General features: G+C 42.1%; 1 protein-coding gene across 3 annotated transcripts in view; it reads left to right on the top strand.

Moving 5' to 3' along the window:
- LOC105566385 (chaoptin-like) overlaps positions 1–15,178 on the top strand; it is a 91,767-nt gene extending 76,589 nt beyond the window's left edge. For 2 of the 3 annotated variants that reach the window (XM_012020334.1, XM_012020335.1), the window contains exons 3-6: positions 6,476–6,788; positions 7,363–10,455; positions 11,549–11,892; positions 12,380–14,503. In XM_012020334.1, coding sequence (XP_011875724.1) covers positions 6,530–6,788; positions 7,363–10,455; positions 11,549–11,892; positions 12,380–12,922 — 4,239 coding nt within the window. In that variant the 5' untranslated portion in view covers positions 6,476–6,529 and the 3' untranslated portion in view covers positions 12,923–14,503. Of the gene's footprint in view, positions 1–6,475; positions 6,789–7,362; positions 10,456–11,548; positions 11,893–12,379; positions 14,504–14,577 lie in introns of those variants that run through there. The other variant, XR_001009275.1, reaches the window with a different exon arrangement.
- Positions 15,179–20,737: the final 5,559 nt, after the last annotated feature.

Below are 20,737 nucleotides of genomic sequence, written 5' to 3' on the forward strand. Positions count from 1 at the left end.
CTCTCCTGTCTTAAATAACGCAGAGACGTGCCGGGAGGAATCGTGAGTGTTCGAGTTAATCTCGCGAAGCTATTTTACCGCGCCGCTTGTTGAACGCAAAACTTATTACAGTGAGAACTGTTTGGAATAACGATTTAATCAACGTAGTAATTTTCTTGTAATATTTACTTACGGGCGTCATATCGATACATTATTGATGAGAAAGCCTCGGTAACAGGCCGATCGCGGCAGCTACTAGATACCGAGGCATCTTCATCAAGCGATTAATATGCATGCGCATACATGCTGTTGACAGCGGGTCTCGAAAAGAGCGGCTGCTAATTGAACCATGAAGTTCACAAGTTGCGCCGTACAAATGCCTAGATAAAGCAAAACAGCATTATGTTTTCGAAGCATAGTTTCAAACGATGTGTTATTATTTCGAGATCGATGTAACACACGAAATTCGATCGAAACTGTAGAGTTCTCGTGACAAATAACGGCCCCGCAGTATGGGGTAAACCATTAAAACGATTTATGTAAATTAATGAAGGGATGTTAACGAGTTGGTTAACAACGAGAGTGATCGAATGCAAGGAAAATATTTTCAAGGATCGTAATACATTGCAACGATTGCAAACTACAATTTGAAATCGACCATGACATCGATTGACAAAATGTAGAAATTTTAGCTCAGAACTAATTTTATCACCAGCGCCTAATCTCCAAAATGCCTCACATGAAATTACAGAGAGGTAAACTAAGCTTGTGCCGAGATACGAAGCTACTTGACAACGTATATTTTTCCATTATAAAAATGCTCTCAAAGTAAATCCGTCACACACAGGCAAATAAAAAGAGAGAAAAATAAGGAATGAAAGGAAAGGTGTTTAAAATAGCAAAAACCGAGAAGACTGAGCGTTCAAAAGAGCAGCGTTGAACAAGACAGGACATCACATAATAAAAGCAGAAAAGAAGAGATCATTAACAATAACGAACGCTTGCTAAAGAAATTTTTTATGGGAATAAAATTCACAATGTGAACATTTATTAATAACAATCTTTAATGAACTGCATTCTATAAAATCAAATTATATTTGTTTGATGAAATATATTTACACATTATATATTATTCTATATGTTACATTTATATTTTCATATTTTATATATTATTCTATGTATAACAAATAACATTTTATTGTGCCTTTAAAACAAAAGCCGAAATTCGTTGCAAATGTAACGTAAATATAAATTTTCACGAAATTCTCATGAAATTTTCACGAAATTCTCGCAACATAAATATTTTAGTATTCTTCTAAAAAGAAATGTCTTGTAAAAGTTTAAACTATATTCATATATCTCGTATCTACATATCTGCGTATATTTTCACCAGAAATTTTTATCGCCGCCAAGTCGATGCAAAATATAACGAGACAAAGTGACAAATAACTCAACAAAGAATCGGGGGGGAAACGAGAAGAATGTTTTTAGTCTCACGTAAACCTTTTAATTCCATTGCTGAAACTTCTTTTGGGCAGGGCAAGAGGTTCTGACGGGGAAATGGACGTGTTGAAAGAGACACGTTCGTTTTTCCTCGCGCGGAAGTGCGCCGACTGTTTTCATCGCGTTAAAACAACGCCACGAAGCAGCGGAGAAACGTTTTCGCGCTTTATTACCGCTGGTGTTGCATGAAGCGCTGAGTACGCTCTCAAGGAGTACGTACACATATAGCCGTACACTTGGATCGAAACGATGTATGTCTCGTAAAGCGCATTTTCTACTGAATTCTCAACTACCTTCTTCTCTTGGCGAGTTATAATCCTCTGTCGCATCGGCTTGAAAAGAGCGCGCTTTGAACCACTCGTGCGAGTAGACGAATTCCTTCTTCACACAGTGGTATCCTTTAGTAACTTTAAACTTGCTGATCGACAAACAGGTGTCGACATACGGGCTGAATTTTCTCTCTTCTCTCCCTCCCTCCCTCCCTCTCCTTCTTCTTCGCGTTTGTCAACAAAGTAAAATAAAAGATGCCTTTTTATACAGATGCAAGAATCTACGTACGAAATAGAAGTAGGGGAAAGTCCTCTATTATGGGATAGAATTCTAATGTGATATAGTAGATTTTCACCGTCCAAACTCAATGGCAAATCTGTTTTCGCAACGATTATACGATCTAACGATCAATTTTCCACTAAACAGATTTCACTCCAACGGCAATAAATTTATGGCGAAACGTAATAGGGTACTTTCCTCTAGATATAGGAAAATAATTAAAATTTTATCTGAGGTGTATCTAATGACGTTACTCTCTGAACGTCAGTCAGTAGATTATCACTGAAAACAGTGAATAGCCACTGATTTACAATTATAAGTATACCACTGAAAATCGCAGTTATAGTGTAGTGATTAGTTTAGATTGAAGTACTGATTGACTTTCGGAGAGTAGAATAGTCGTAAAGAAAGTGCGTTCATTTCGCGCTAAAATCGATCGCTGATCAATTTACCACCGTGCGATTTAATTCTATCAATATTATATGCCGATAGCCGAAATTGAGAAGTTTCGCCCGATCGCGATATCTTAGCTTACTAATGGCGCGTCGTACACCGGATTCCCGGTGCACGGAGCGTTTATGGCGATCGTGCCAGGAATGCAACATACGTGTATACCCCGCGAACAACATGTTCCCCGAGATCAGCGGGGCGAATAGAAACCGGAAAGGTATACCGTGGCCACTGGGTTTGCCCAGCCACTCGATCGAAATACTTAAGGAAAGATAGCTACAACCGGGATTCCGATATAACGCTGAACCGACGTTTCTCTACGAAGATTAATGTTCAAATTGAAAACGTTTCTTGAATTCCAAGTGAATCCGCCCTTAATCGCTCGCTGCGAAATAATCGGAGTGCGTTGACTCTCTCGCTCGATAGTAAACAGAATGAGAGGAGATCCGATACGATTCCCTTCCAAGTCGGAGCCTCATTTACCCTCCCTGCCGCTACAACGTCGCTTCGCGCGTGGATATGTCTCGTGCGTAAGCGTATTTATCGTGTGTGTTTGTGCGTGTGTATTAGCGGAATTGCTATTTGTCGTTTTAACAGATACTTCATTTGCCAAGGAGTTCTACGTTCGAGACTGACAATACGTTTCCGACAGACGAATACTCCCCCAAACAATATTCCCAAAATGAAAATTAACAGAAATCACGAGGCTCCCGCGAGTCGATCTTATAAAATGGGAACTCGAATAACGAGATGTGGAGCTTAATAATTTAATAATATAAAAATCTAAGCCAATACGTTAAAATTCGCTATTCATTGCGTCTATAATATAAATACATTCGCGTCACTATAATTAAATGTGACGAATAGCGAATTTTTATGTATTGACTTGGATTGTATTTAGGCCATTAAATTATCAGGCTCAACGGCCCGTTACTTGAGCTTATTTCCCAAAATATTTCTCAGCGTATCCGGATCGTGTGGCATGCGCGCATCCAGGTCTCTCCGGACTTAGCTAATCATATTTTGCGAGGGACCTCTTCGGTGATCTTCACCGAGTGCTTTCCGGCGAGTCAACACACGCCTTACCGGATTCGAGTTTTAAAGCCTTTGGCACGAACGTCTCGTGAAACGTCTCTTGCTGTGTGTTTTACCGCTCGATCGTAAAGGTGGTGTTCGTCGACGCTTCGCGGAAGCGCAGATGTGAATGTAGACGAGATTGGTGTGCCCCTATTGAGGCTTTTCGATCCTCCAGCCGGGTCAGAAGGAAGAGGCATTCGTGGATTCAGTTGAGCGTGAATGGCGCGATATCGCGCGACTTGGCGCTCGCGAAAAATCGATTCGGTCTAGACGCCGTCTTTGTGATACAGATTTCTGGATCGGTCGCCGCCCGCCGCTCGATTACGCGTAAAGAGCTTTATGGGCGTTCGTCCTTCCTGCATAACATATATCACCTTTGAAGTCCGTTTCATTATAAGGAGAGGTTACTTATTGTACCTCTACAATCAGCGCGGCAGTGTAATTTTGATGTATTTCCGATTACAAAATATGATAGAGGACCTGCCATCTTTTAGAAACGTATTTATCATGCTCAGATAACGTCATATAATACAGTTTCTATTTAGTGTTACACGGGAAACGTGCAACTCCGTAGATAATAAATTTATGGACAGTTACTCTCGCGCGTGTATTTTCAATATACTCGAGCCTAGAGACCCTGTAATCAGAGACTGGCCATAAGAGTTCGTCAAATTCCCGCGAGTGAGAGAGAAACATAGGCTGTCCATCGTAGAAGAGTGAGAGCCTATGTTCCTCTCTCACTCGCAAGAATTTGACGTACTCTTATGGCCAGTCTCTGATTACAGGGTCCCTACTCGAACGTCATCCATACAGAAACTCATTAGCATCGTCGACAACGTCGCCGCCTATTTGAATAGTATTCCCTTGATAGATACTATCGAATTAAGAACGTTGTCTTTGTGCATGCGACTTCGTGTCATGTTATATTCAGTAACAGCAGTTCTGTGTATCGAACTTTTTCTACTACGTAAAACTTTGAATGTGGTCGAAAAAGTTGCTAACATTATGTACAATAGTTTTTGCGCGAAGTAAAGTCTAAATAAAATATGAAATACTTCATAAATTATTAATTTTTCGATAAACTTGTCTATACGTTCGTACACATAATAAGTTAAGGAATCAATTTATGCAAAAAGCAACGTATACACACATATGGCTTTATTTGAAAAAACATTTATTACACATTATAAATACATTATATTAGGATAAAGAGCAACATTTATTTAATATAAAATATCATTATGGTTTGTTTCTATATACTTTTTCCTGCCAGTCGTCGGCAACATATTCCTTCTATAAATTGTACGAATCACCGTGACGCATATATGTACATATATTGCGGATGATATATATGTACATATTGTAAATAAGTGAAAACATCAGCGTGGAATCTGGTTAACTTAATGGCAAAAGCAATCGTTTGGCAAGAGAAAGGTCCCGATTTCGATTTCCGATCTAATCGCCCGTAACAGGATACCATTGGGATACAATGATGCAAAAATAAATGGCCGATAACAGAAAAAGCAACTCGTCGCAGATGAAATTTTCGGATTATTAATGAAACCTTTCATAAAGATGAGTCATGAATTATGTTCACATCATGGATTATAAAGCAATCTCTGTATAGTTGAATCGACGAGACCAATTAATTTAATTTGATATCGCAATGAAGTTTATCAAAGAGATCAGCCAATATTTTAAACAATAGTAAATATAATCAGCTATAAATTATTTATAATCGGGGACGGAAAAGTTACATTTTAAAAGTAACTAGTTACCGTTATAGTTGCTAATTTTCAAAAGTAACTCGTTATCGTTATCGTTACTTAAAAAATAACTATTCCTTACTTTTTTAATTCTAAACCGAGATCAGAATAAATAAAAAAATCATAAACTAAAACACCCACTTTTGTACTAGTTATTTTATTAACAAAGATATTAATGAAACAAGTTTTTATTTTAAAGTTGGAAAACCATGAAAAATTTAAGGAGATAAATTATAAAACTCTCAAAATGTAAATAAAAGTTTTGATTTCTATGAAAAGTATAAATATAGCTAAAGTTTTTTTATCGTGCTCCCAGTTTTTCATTAAAATTTTTAATCTTATCTTATAAATATAACAACCCATGATGATAATAATAGATTATGAATATCAATCAATGCCTGAAGATTAAATGTAAGAAAATATAGTGTATGTTGTATTTTATAACTAGATCCGAAATATAAAAAGTATAAAAAAATATAACGCGTTACTTCCGTACCCTGTTCGTAATCAATATATTTGATGTAGGTACCTACATTTTTACAAATGCAGAGCTATGTTATTTAAAAATTATTTTAACCAAAAGAAGTTTTCTTCATTATTGAAAAAAAGCGCCTGTCTTACGGGACTAAAAATAACACAATTTTTTCTCATAGGAGTCAAATAATTTTTATGTCCTCGTATATTCGTATGCACCTCCGTCTTAGCAAGACGTGCACTCTTTGTTATTCAAGGAAGCTATTCGCACTATTCTGAGAGCTTGGCCGTACTTTTTCGTAAACATGCTCCAACACGCGCTGCATAGTGCCTGGCAGGCGAAGTTTAACTTTATCCGAGGATTTATTCAGACAAGAATCTCTCACGGCGGAGGCAGCTGTAAATATTTGTTAAGAAAATTTTTACAAGGATAATAACATTTTCAATTATTATTTAGCACGAATATATACAAATGGAATAGTCGCAATTCATTAAAACGTCGAAATTCCGTTTAGTTCAAAAGGCGTTGGCTTTATAATATCTGAAATAAACAAAAAGAAAGCTAAGACATTGCTGAATTGTCTTTGCCACGCGAATTCAAGTGACTCGTCGCGCGTCGCTCGAATTATATGACGTGATATTCGATTTTAATTTCTTTCGTGACTTTTATGTTTCAGAAAGCTTGTTGCGGCCTGTCAGGCGAAAAAAGGAATTACGGATGTGACGATACGATGACGCGAGATCCGCAACGACGGGTAGATCACCCGTACGCGGTAGATCGGCGGCGGATACCGAGGATGGTCTTTCAGATTCTGTTAATTCAGAATTTTATTACATTTAAAGCTGTTGCTCAGATAGCCGAATGTCCGCCACCGGAAATAATAACGGGCTGTCCGTGCTATAACTTTGAAGACGGTCTCTTTCTGGAATGCGCTGGCGCTACGGAAGAGACTCTAAGAACCACGCTGCAAGGCGTGCTAAGTACGAGCGGTAAGCTAAATGCTTAAGAGAAAAGAATGAAGAATTATTAAAGATACGGTGGAGGAACAAAATGTAACTTAACTGCAGGTTTTTCTAATACTATGAGGAACTAATGTTTAAGAAATTATTGTTGAAGAAGTCCTGAAATAAGTTGTCTCTGTGAAAGAATTTACAGATTATATATCAGATTCCAAATTTTTATTAAACGTATACATTAATATTAACAGTAATGTACAGTAATCATATAATAACTGTAGTAATTTTTCCTTAGAATGTTAAAACGCCGTCAAGTGTGTTTAACGGCATTCCTGAAAGCATCAGCTCTATCGATTGAGTGCCCTGTTAAACTTATTCGTAACACCTCATTTAATACTAAACTACTAAGACGTGTGCACTTTTTTCACATTTCCATGTAGTTTGGACGTAAGGCTGAAGTTGACGCGGTTGGGGAAGACCCCATTTTCTTTAATGCGCCCCATAAAACTAATGAAACGTGCAATCAGCCAATGCTGCCAAATTCAAAGTTTATGTTATCTCGCGATTCAATGAAATTAATGGCCGTGCCCTTTACGATCGTTTTCAGGCGCGGGCACGATGGTACAGTCGTTGAGTGTTTACGAGCTCGACAAAGGCATCGAAGAACTGAAAGAGGGTGCTTTTCCTCCCGGCTCGCAAATCCGACATCTTCAAATATCGCATTCATCTTTGCGGGAAGTAAGCGAGGGCGCCTTCACGAATTTGAAAGATAGCCTGGAATCCTTGGCACTGGTTTCCGGCCGTTTGCCCCATGTGCCTCAGAAATCACTGGCCGTTCTACGAAAGCTCGCTGCCTTGGACCTTGAAACGAACTTGATACAGGACCTCTCATCCTATTGCTTTTACGGTTTGAAGCTAATGAAGCTGACCCTGAAAGGGAATCAAATATCGAAAATTTCGGAATACGCGTTCGCGGGCCTCGAGGACAGCCTGAGCGATCTGGATCTGGCGGAAAACAAGTTGAAGCTGTTTCCCATGGCTCCCTTGAGGAGACTCGAGAGCTTAGCTTCGCTCAGGCTGGCGTGGAACGAGATATCGGAGCTGCCCGACGACGGTTACAGCCTCCTCAGCTCCTTGCTGATCCTCGATCTGAGCAGTAACAATTTCGAGAAACTGGCCGAGGACTGCTTCAGACCCTGTCCCATCCTTCACACTCTGTCCCTCTACTACAACTCCATCGAGAGCATTCACAAGGACGCCTTCTCGTCGTTGAAGGATCTAGAGTCGATCGATTTGAGCCACAACAAAATAGTCTTCCTCGACGTGGCGACTTTCAAGGGGAACGAACGGCTGCGCACGATCGAGCTCAGTCATAACCATATTCACTACATCGGCGGCGTATTCGCGCGGCTGCCCGAACTGCGGGAACTTTATCTGGCGGAAAACAATATCCTGGAGATCCCGGGAGATGCGTTCGCCGGCAGCGTCAGCCTCGCGGTGGTGTATCTCCAGCAGAATGCCATCCGTAGAATCGACGTCAAGGGTCTCACGAGTCTCACGCAGCTGACGCAATTGCATCTGAGTAACAACTACATCGAGAAGGTGCCGCGGGAATTCCTGGAGCACTGCGAGAACCTTTCGTCGCTCTCCCTGGACGGTAACAAGATCCGCGAGTTACAGCCGGGCACATTCCTTAAACTGCATCAATTGCGCGAGCTGCGGCTGCAGGATAACCGTATAACGGAGGTGAAGCGTGGCGTTTTCACGCCGCTGCCGGCGCTCCTCGAGCTGCATCTGCAAAACAACGCCATTACCTCGATGGAGACGGGCGCGCTGAGAACGCTGAATAGTCTCCAGCACGTTAATCTGCAAGGCAATCAGTTGACCATGCTCGGCGACGTCTTTCAGCTGTCCGCCTCAGAATCGTCTTCCGGCGGAAGCTCTTTGGTGTCTATTCAGCTGGACAGCAACGGCTTGGCCGTTCTACACAATGACTCTCTGCGCGGCCAAGCGTCCGTCAGAATTATGTGGCTGGGTCACAACAAGCTGACACACCTGCAAGCTCCTCTCTTCAGGGATCTCCTTTTGGTCGAGCGCCTTTATCTGACCAACAATTCCATATCCAGGATCGAGGACGCCGCTTTTCAGCCGATGCAGGCGCTAAAGTTTCTCGAGCTCAGCATGAATAAACTGAGTCACGTGACGGCGAAGACGTTCTCGGAGCTGCACGAGCTCGAGGAACTGTACCTGCAGGACAACGGCTTGAGGAGGCTCGATCCTTACGCATTGACGGCGCTTAAGAAACTGAAGGTGCTGGATCTGGCGAATAATTATCTAACCGTCTTGCAAGACGCGGTTTTTCAAGAAGATCTGCCGATTAAAACGCTCAACTTAAAGAACTGCTCGATATCCACGATAGAAAACGGTGCCTTTCGCGGGCTCAACAACCTCTTCGATCTCAACTTGGATGACAATCTCCTCACGGCGACGGCGCTGCTACGTCTGCACGTACCCGGTCTTCGGATACTCGCGGCGTCCGGCAACAACTTCAGCCAGATCACGGAGCACTGTTTTAACGGGCTGCCGTCTCTGCAGGACCTGTTCCTGGACGGCTCGGAAATAAGTCAATTGCCGGAGAACATCTTCGTGCTGAATCGGAATCTGGCGCGTCTACACTTGAACCATAATCATCTGCGTACTCTCCCGCCGGGTATCTTCGACAGGTTACTGTCACTGCGGGAGATACACTTGGATCACAATCGATTCCAGGATATCCCGTACTCGGCGCTCGCGAGCGCCCTTAATCTCGAGATCCTCACGCTATCGACCAACGAGATTCTGAACGTCGACGTGGCCAGTTTCGCCAGCTTGAGGCATCTGCGAGAGTTGGATCTGAGCCACAATAAGATCGAAACGATGTCCGGATTCGCGATGGCTAATCTCTCGCGCTTGATATCCGTGGATCTCAGCCATAACAACTTGAACGCTCTACCGGCCAACTTTTTCGCGCACTCGTCCTTGTTACGAAGAGTCGACTTGTCGGAAAATAAATTCCGACAGATACCCGCGGTCGCTCTCTCGGGTCAGAATCTTCCCGGTCTGGCCTGGCTGAATCTCACGCGAAATCCATTAAACAGAATCCACGATCTGCCATCGGAGGCGATGTATCCTATTCTCCAGGAGGTACATATATCCGGCACCAATCTGAGTATAGTAACCTCGCAAGATTTCGAGGCCTTCCCGGCGCTGTTGCATCTCTATCTGGGTCAGAATTGCATCCTGCGAGTGTCGCCGGGCGCGTTTCGCAGCCTCCCGAATTTGCTCACTCTTCACCTCGGCATGAACAGCCTGGAGATCTTGCCGAAGGAGAGACTCCAGGGTATGGAGCATTTACGGATACTCAATTTAACGCACAACCGTCTGAAAGAGCTGGAAGAGTTCCCGGAGGATCTCAAGTCTCTTCAAATACTGGACCTGTCTTACAATCAGATCGGCATTGTTGGCAAAGTGACGTTCAAGAATTTAATTAGCCTGGTGGAGCTGCATCTTTATGGTAACTGGATAAACGCCATCTCCAGCGAGGCATTTAGACCCTTGAAGAAGTTACGTCTACTTGACTTGAGTAGAAATTACTTGGAGAATCTGCCGCTGAATGCTTTCCGGCCACTCGAAACGCAAATAAGAAGCCTGCGGGCTGAAGGTGAGCTACTTAAACACGCCTAGTGTTTGTAATTAATTTCGCGCTCGCACGCACGCGCTCGTTCTTTCTCGAGAGCAACGGCATAGGCCGCGAGCGAAAGAAAATCAACGAAAGTTTCCTTTCGTACATATATACGGCGGGGCTATCGATCCGAATTAAGTTACTACTACTTGAAAATCAATCGTATCGCCGGTCACGTATCGCCTTATCTCGAATCAATATTCAACACTGAAACAATCAAACAACTTCTCATAAACTCATTTCCCTCGGTATTCGCCGACTTGGATTACTCTTACCGCCTTAATGTTTCTCGGGAACTTGTTTCAAATATATACGCCGGTTATGTACATGCCTGCTTTTACAAAATGTACAAAAAATCTCGAGACATTACCATACGGCAGTAAAATATCATCTCGTTAATCGGTTTATTCATGAATCACGCTGATACGTTTTATGCTAATTGGAAAGTATTGAACTGGAATCATAAAATTTAATTATCGTTAATGTATGAGGTTTGTAATTAATTTTAGTGAATTACAGTGCACGGAAGAATAAATGGGATTTATATTTGTTATAATTTATAATACTTACAGTTATTATATATAAGTTTTTAATTATGTATTTGAATTAAATTTCCAGTGAATAACTAGGGAGAATGAACAGAGTCTCGTTATAGTTAAAAGTAATAGCAGCATACAGAAAATACTTGTAAAAATCTCAAACTTATATAACTTACAAATATGTTCTCGCGCTTACTGGATAAATTTAAATTATTAAAACTTAATTTCATGTTAAACTTTTCTTAATCTCTTGCTTAAAATTGATAAAGTTTTTATTATAGGATTCGCGAGTGTGTTTAGTTTCCACTTTTTGTCGTAGCTTGATTTTACATGTAACTGAGTTTCTATTGACTTTGCTCGTACGAGAAATAGCCAGCCACAGGCAGTTACAGTTTCTGCACGAAACGTCCGGTTAACAATGTGTTAATTAATAAGCTGCTTCAGTATCGACTCGCCATCGATGTCCTTCGAAATATCGAATATGTATTTTAAGTCGCGAAAAATAGCAAATCTTGTTCTGGTCTCGTTGGCAGAAAACCCGTTGCACTGTGGCTGCGAATCGCAAGAGTTGTGGGAATGGTTGAGAGACCACCAGAAATTGGTGAGCGGAGTTGGTGGTGGTCGTAGCCGCGGAAGAAATGGTGTCGGAGTCGGTGACGTCGAGGGCGGTTTGTTAAGATGCGAGCAGCCACCCGAGCTCCGAGGTCTCGTCTTCCTCGATCTTGACCCCCACGCCTTCTGTTCCGCTCCGCTGGTCCTGAAACTCGCGATTCAAGACATTCAGCCCTTCTCCGTTCTGGTATCGTGGCAGAGCAGGAATCATTCCGGCCTCCACGGATACCAAGTGGCGTATCACGCCTTGGACAACGTCGACGAGGTAAGAGTTTTTGTTATTGTGCGAGGAAAATCGTAACCTTACGCTACGTTGAATAAAGTAAACAGAATGGAAATGTCAAATTAAAAAGAACTGTTCGCTGTCTAGCAATTTATAAGTAAAACATTTCATTATTAAGCTGCACGTTTTCAGATAAAATTGCTTTTATTATATTACTATTGTTTCAAAAATATTATTTCAAACGTGTAATGCAACTTTGGTAAAATTATTGATTCATGTAGCTATTTGCAGAATTTGCAACTTTATCCAGTTATCCAATACTTAATAACGTTCCATTTACATTATAGTTCTTTATAGAATATGGCACGATGTTAAAAATAATATGCTAACGTTTGATGCACGTGGTTTATTATACAGACTAAAATGTGCCGCGTTATTTCCGCGAACAATCATTTCTTATCTATATTCGGCGCAAAAGTAAGAGGGGCCGCGCGTGTTGATGGCGAAACGTTTCCGCCGGGGGTTTCAGGTCCGAGGTAAGCTGCTAGATCCAAAGGCACGTTCGGTGAGATTGACGAAGTTGGCATCTGACACGCGCTACCTGATCTGCGTACTTGGCTTGGGCAGCTGGGGCACGCCGATCCCGGAGGACATCGGCTCCTGGCAATGGAACGCCTCGCACGATGACGTGATCGAGGGTTCCTCGTTGCCCGTGATGGTGAACTCGCCTACGAGCCGGTGTACCGAGGTCAGAACTTTGGACACGCCCGACTCGATAGCGGGCGACGGCAATGTGAGCGACAGGGGCAGTTTGGCGAACATCCTCACGAGACGGCTGGGCCTGATCGTGGGTAGCTGCATGGGCTTCGTGGTCTTCGTGGTGCTGATCTCCGTTCTGGGTTACATGAAAATGAAGAAGCAGCGGGCAACGATCAAGCGAGATCAGCCGTTGTCCTCGAACCCGCCGGAGTACATGTCCTACAGACATTTCTCGCTGCAGAGTGGCGACAGGGCGGAGAACTCCTGTCCGAGTTTCATCAGTAACATCGGGCCCCCGCCCCTCGGCTCGTAGCAGAAGGCGAAGGAGTCTCGTAAAGAGACCGCTCAGCACGACATCGAGATGAAAACCGTGTCGACCTGCACCAATATCTACAGCTAATAATCGCGCGGCACGAGGGGACAACGACGAGAAGGCGTCGTGTCGCTGACGCTTCCGGTGTCGTCGGATCAAGTGACGAAAAACGGGAGGGCCGCGTGTGGTATCGGGTCTTCGAACTTTTAACGCGCGTTTCAAATAACCGAAACCATTCGATTATGTCGGTCACATGGAACGATGGTGACGATCGTGATTTTATTCCAGTTGTCCGGAGCCGACATAATTTGTTTTACTCCGCGAACGTAATCCACAAGACAAACACTATTCGATTTACGTAACAAATAATCAAAACAGCACGGCAATCGGTAAAGTTTTTTAATCAACAACAACAGCATTTTGACGTAGAAGACTTTTTGTGCTGCCTATATACACATATATATCGTCGAACGTGATCGCGACGCCAATATTTTCGCGATTAAGCCCATCCTGTGTACGGAGGAAAGAAATTCGACGTAGCAAAGTGCCAAAAATACGTGTCTCTACGTACAACACAAGTCTTCTCTACCCCGATCGCTGGTGTAAACGCGCCAAGAGAAGAAAAATAAACGTCCTCGAGTGACTTAATTTCATAATCAGCAGGAAAGCAATGGCAAATGTCAGTATACTGAGGTATACGTCACAGCATTCAAGACTCCAAAAGACTGGGGGAACGTGCGAGCCCCAAGGAAATACCTGCCTGCGAGAAAATCAAACGTACGCGAAAAAATTTGCATTTTGACAGGAGATTTTACCGGTGTGGATTAATCTTTACGAGTTTTTTTTTTTCTTCGTCTTTTTTACGATGTACACCGCGGGGGAAGAAAACCGCCGGCTGTTTGTCGGCGATTTATTTCCGCTGCTTTACGAAACGAGCAACCGAGCAACGACGTATCGACCCTCGCTCACTCTCGAAACTTCGAATCTCTCGTACGAAGACTGATTTTTTACGCCGTTAAAAATTGCCCTCATAATTCCGAGACTCCTCATGCACTTGGCGCGACACTTTTTTGTAAATACGTGAAACATCGCGGCATGCACGGTGTCCATGCAGGTGTGTATCCATGAAATTCGTCTTTATAGTGCTGCGCAAGCAATATTACACTTATTCGTATCGATAGTTTCTAATGATCAGCACTAACGTAATTAAGAGGAAACGCGATCCACGACGAAAGACATCGGCGTCCGTCGTCCTTAAGACATCGCGATAGAAAGATTTTGCGAACGGTGATCTAGCCTCTTCGAGTTTTTGATAATATCACGTTACGAGGCGGACACATCTCGTGACATTCGAACGAACACATTCGAACTCTTGAATTGTGAAAGACTAAGTGTGATTCCTGCCAAGAAAAAGAAGAAGAAATAATCGATTCCAAGTTGCCAAATGTTAACTGTGTATCAAATATCGTGCAAAAAAAATCGGTTTATTGTATATAGATAGAGGATATGTATACACATAGCATTCTTTATTATAGCCTAGGCTTTCGGTTAATAAAAATACCCCACAAAGCTGTAAGTTAATTACTCTAATTGTTCGTGTAACTTCCACAATTTTTGTTAACCAGCCGATTAATGATACTTCATTTTTATTTTAGTTTCTTGATTTCCACGGGACAATCAACCCATGCGGAATGCAAATTCTCAAAAGGAGCGTAACAACGGTGATAACAAACAATTAGAAGGCTTAATCCGCACTACGGATTTTATAATAATTATCTGTGACTTTATATGGGTCGATTTTATCATAGCACGATTATTTATTTGCTTTGCGCCGTAGGTTGCGCGTGAAACATCTCGTATATGATTCAACCGCCATTCTAGCCAAATGGAATTTCCTAGTGTATCTCCGGCGATCCGTTAAGTCATCTCACACGACTAATTAATTAATTATAATGGCAGCTTAGACCGGACAGCTTAGAACCGCGTCTGTGGTTCGCATTGATTTCGTAATTAACCCGGGTGTATCCCTGAGCGTCAATCAGTTCCGATCTGATACGTCGAAGGAGATGCTAAAGCTGCGAGGAGATACATCGTGCCTTCTAATAATACATGCCTCAATGCAAGGCCGTTTTATGGCTGCGCGTCTGCATAGTATCACAGACGACTTGGTATCGCGTGGTCCCACGTGGCAGGTAAGTGAATGTAAGAAATTTATCTTTGACTATCAATGTTGCGATACAAATAATCCACATTGTTATATGTTAGATGTCATTGAAAAGGATCACATTGGTTGATCGAAACGTTTGACTTGTTCAGCTGTGTTAAACATTAAATCTAATCTTACATCCGCAGCCAACACCTAGCATCTGGCTCTTATTGCCCTTCTACGCTTATTAACTTAAGCCAACGGCACACGATACTATTTTTCCTGCTGGATTGTTTACGAGAGCCAATAAGGATGCAGAGTTTTAGATCGGATGACTTGAGGCTGAATACTAATTGGCTCTCGTAAGCAATCCAGTAGGAAAAATAGTATCGTGTGCCGTTGACTTTAAATGTTTATCAACAGAGCCCTAATAATATATACTTACTAAGGAATATAAGAGAATCTTAAGATCACCGAGATTTATCATTTATCACTCGTCATTTACAGACGTCTATAGGTAAACATTTTTCAGTCTACTGCTAATTTGTCCGCGTACTCTTGCACGTATATATACGATAGCTTTTAAATTACAAAAATATATATTAATGTTTCTTGATTTTCGTCAGAGATTCCACGTTTTCTTCGCGTGCACAAAATAAAGCAAATAGAATACGATGTTTTTTTTTCCTACGGAGTAACGTACTTTGATTAAAATAGCGTAAAAAAGCACGCAAAGTACTCGATAATTTTGAATAGAACTACAAAGGATGCAGAAAAAATACTCGAAGCTGCAAAGATCTCGAGAGATTAATTAAGTATAACCGTATCGGAATTGCCTGTAACGGCGTCGACGTCCCTCGAGAGGGAATGAAAGTAGCAGTTTGAAATAAGATCGCTACTGAGTAAATTTAATGAGAATATACAACGAGAAGAAATGCGACAAGAAAGGCCAGTGTGATACGTCGAGAGATGCAAAGGCGCGCTGAGCAATTATGAGCGCTAATTAATTCCACGGGTTTCGTCTAACCGTCGCGTGTCGTTAATTTACTCGGTACATAACGGTCGTAAATGTATGTCGCGATCGTCCAGAGTTTCCGCTTATTTCATAATCGTATTTCGCGATCTCATCAACGAAGTCCGGTACATTTTTGTGCCAGTATAAAGTTTACTCTCGCGCCAGTCTATGAAAATAATATTCAAACTAGAACCAGACCTTCGCAACGACGAAACTTTCTTTTCCCTTCCCCCCCCCCCTTTCTCTCTCTCTCGCACACGCGCCCGCGCGCGGAAAGTATATAAGCTAGTAGCTCGCATAATTAACAAAGACATGCACGACGAAATTTTTCTTTTGGAAAAGAACGGAAGACAACGCGGTAACGAACATAATTAACGGAAACTAAACCAAAGCACGTGTTAATATGAAAGAGGAGATCATTTTTATAATTATTTATTATGATGTTCACGTTTAACCGAAGATACATTAATCATCCCTTTTCGCGTCATTATTCATCTGTTGTACGCTTCTCGCACTGATTATATCCCGCAGCTTATCAATCTTATAAAACATTCTACTGTAAACGTGATTTTGCAATGAATCGAACGAATAAATCCACGTCCACCAACAAAACGGTTACTTTCTTGCGATATTTCTTGTTATTTTATAAGGAAACGAGGAGATAAATGGCATACGTTGCGACGCGATTTATAATTTCAAAATGAAACGTGAAGAAGAAGTAGCGGTGAAGACATAATAAAGCGACAGCGCGATTTGTTAAAGGACAACTGATATTATTCCGCATAAGCACCGACAGCTGTGTTTCCCAAGTGCTAAAAAATGGCGCTTCAACGAGCTATTATAAAACATCCACCGTACGTAATAAGCCATGTTTCACTAAAACCGCTTTTCTCCCCTTTCATTCGTCCGACCGTGCATGAAGTTCGCTCGCGAGTACTTTATTTGCAACGCGTAATATCTTTTACTCTTCCCTCGCACGAGCGCTCCCTCGGTGGAAAACCGCGTACGGGATACATTTCGCTATTTAACTACATAATTTAATTAGAGCGGTGTCTTAAGCGTTCCCTTAAAAGAGGCAGAAATAGAGCGAAATAGAGGCGGAAGAGCCTGACGACCTGGAAATCTCTCGGAATAATCGGCAAAGCTGCGTGTCGGAAATAGACGGATAATGCCGAGGCAAATACACCACGGGCGTGAAAATATTCCGACGTGTTAATGAACCGAAACGTCAGTTTGCAACGGGCGCGGCGGTGTTTTGCTTCCCAAGCATAGCCCTCGCCCCGCATGACAAACAGCCGCGGTCGAGGGCCTCTTCCACCCGAACGGGGCGCAACTTCGAACGGAGCACATATTGTTAATCTTTCGCTGTGTACGGGACCAACGGCGTTGCAGTTTCCAAGTGTAACTATTAATAAGGCGCGCCGCGCGCCGGTAGACCGTGAACCGTACACCGCTGGTAGCTACGATGGCACGAATCCGGTACGAGCATCGTGACGCGCGCGGGACCAAAGCGTATAGCCCGTACACCTCGCGCACCGGGGAAAACTTGCTGCGGGAGCAATTGTATTAGAGCCTCGGCGTCTATACGTCGCGAGCAACGCGTGGTAACGTGCTCCATTGTACACGGTACACGCGGGTAACACGCCCGAGCACGGCGGCTGGCGCCCTTGTAAGACGCAATCGCGGGGGCCCCGACAAATTATGCATGCGACGAAAATCCCATGTTTTCGCCCTCCCGCGGCCTCCACGCGCCGCTTCCCTCGCCCTCGATCGGGTTCCCGTCACTATACGCTACTTTTCGCTCGGCACAATACACCCCGGCGGAGATGCACTCCGCGATGACTCTCGCGGCGATTGACGGCTGAATGGAAGAGCGGACACGTGATAACGCATTACGCGAAAGGCGCTTCCCGTTTCCCCTGTAACGCCCAGTGTGTTGTCTCGGGTAATCCGAGGAGGACTGAATTATTAACTCCGAGAGAGAGAGAGAGAGAGGTGGGGGGAGGGAGAGGGAGAGAGAATATCGCGACGATATACCATATCGAATCTAAAATTAAATAGCATCAAGAATTATTTGACGCCAGTACATGACTAACAATAATTAAACTTTCAATTGACCATAACTGTCAACGTGTTTTTAACACGGAAAATTTATTGCGAAAAATATTAGCTCAGCCAGGGTTTGAACCTGGACTTCCCTATTATACTCTCTAGGCGGCATGTGATAATATTTGTCGCAATAAGCAGTACTAAAATTAAATGCGCGTACGTATCGCGCAGACGTATCCGCGGTTATTTTCTTGCGGGAGGAAAAAATGATAGATCGCACGAGATAGCGTTTATAACGGTACAATAGTCGATACTGTATAGCGCCTCGTATAAAACTGCCATTTCGGGCCGTGACGTAAAACATTTATCAAGCAACCAATTCACTACGACGTGTAAGTGTACGCCATTCCGCGCGATATCTAGAGGAGAGAAATAACTATCTATGGGCGCGCAGTCTGCTCGCGACAGCCTACAGCGCGATAGGTGCTATATTTATTGAGATAAACGCGACGCGGATTGTACAGGTTCATAGCGCCGCATTATCGCTGGATTAGTGTACGTCTGGCGGCGTCAAAAAGCGATATCGATTGGACGTCCGACCAATGCTATCGTTTTGAATTCACACTTGCGTCACGTACGGCAACGACATTAATTGCGCCGAGAATAGCCCCCGTATTGTCGGCTGCGAAAAATGTTGCGACAGCTCTGCTAAAATTTTATATTCCACCTTTGTCGGCATTCGAACGCCCTCCCCGTAATTAAGATATTAAATTTTCCTTCGGCAACAGCCACCATCGTAATTGTATAATTGCGATCGATGTAAACGTTGACTCGTTTAATTTCACACCAACTACTTTGCGAAACGGCGCATTGTTAAATTTGAGTTAAATTTAACTCGATGAATAGTCGCCACTGCTCCTGCTCGGTATTTTGTTATTTTTCCCTCGTGGGAAAATATATACATATTTCTCAAATTAATGAAATTCGTACGGCTCAAATATGATGAACACAAATTTGAAGGAATAAAGGACCAAGAGCCGTGACAGGGTGTTAGCGTCTAAATATTGCATTCTAAATTTATTGCGAGAAAACATCACCTCAGCCAGGGTTTGAACCTGGACCTCCCTCTCGCTAGGCGGGCGTCGCAGCCAATTCGACCACCTTTTTATATAAAGGTCACCTCATTATGTATAAAGAAAAATAGAAATGGTACATTCGTTTTGTATAATTCGTATATGCAATATAAAAAAGTGTACTACTAATATATAGAAATTGGCATTTTTCATGTATTATTCATAATATAATATAAATATGTAAGCAAATGTTTTACATCCATATTATAAATATGTAATTTATATATGTTCATGTATTTTACATATATTTTTCTTATAATTTTGACATATATAATATTATATATATATATGATTTCTTAAATAGAATTTCTATATACCAAATACATGAAATATGTCACATATATTTTTACTTACATTAAACAAAATTTTTTTCCGTGGGGGTTAACTATCACATGCGGTAAAACTTAATATTATTTTGACACAAATTGTGTAGTTAAAAACCAGCCACATATATTATTCAACCCATTTTATGGTTTATTTTAACTCCATTGTTTAATCAAATTAACGACGCATTAAGTAGGAACAGTGGGCCGACTCACTACCCATTGAACTAAATTTAACATTACAAAGTTACCAGTGTACCGAACGATGTATCAGTCTCAGAGCATCGTTTCTTAAAAGGCGAAGAAGAAGCGCCCGCAACAATGCGCGTAACAACGGTATACAAAGGTGCATAATGAACAAACCTTTGGGGCACATAATATAATTAAAGAAAGAGTTTTCACATGTGCATAATATGTATCTGTCGGCTAACCGCACCGCGTGCATTCCGAGAGAGAAGCTGCGACCGCAGCTGTACAAATTAATTAATAAGATATCCCGTTCCTTCTTTTTTTTCTCGTGCAGTACACGTCCTCGTCCATTGCGAATGAAGATATCCCAGATGTAGTTTAATTACCACAACGTACCCGTACACTTCGTTGCTTAATTTTCTGCGCTTACGGCTAAACTCCACGCAATTCAAATGGCTGCAAATTACATTCTTGGAATATTTTCCGCCGAGCGCAAATTGAAATATTCGAAATTTCTGTCTCTTGTTAACGGAACGGCTTGTTCCTCGCGCATCTTAAACCTACGTTAATTGCCAAAACGGTAAAAAATTTAATAATTAGAAATATCAATTGAGAGAACGATTTATCTCAGGTCAAATGTACTGTCCATTAAATTTAAAATTAGGTTCCTTACATTTAAAACTGCGTACTGGTGTTTGAATTAATCGTCAAACGATTAAGTGCAAAAGTCTTATATTTCAAACGTTGCAGTAGAGTAATCGTAATATCCGTAACTTTGTTACTGCGATTCGCTATAGGAAGATTAAAAGAAACCAAGGGAAATACTTCAGACACGAGTTTCTATATTTGTACAGCATGTAAAACGTCCATAACTTGACACACAAGTTTTGCGTTTGCTCTTCAGCACGGGATTCCGCTTCGTGTAGCGTATAAAGATTTCAGATACCACTCTCCGGCGGA

This window comes from Vollenhovia emeryi, unplaced genomic scaffold (assembly GCF_000949405.1).
Source record: "Vollenhovia emeryi isolate VEMERY1.0 unplaced genomic scaffold, V.emery_V1.0 DF939145.1, whole genome shotgun sequence".
In the NCBI taxonomy this organism is placed as follows: domain Eukaryota; kingdom Metazoa; phylum Arthropoda; class Insecta; order Hymenoptera; family Formicidae; genus Vollenhovia; species Vollenhovia emeryi.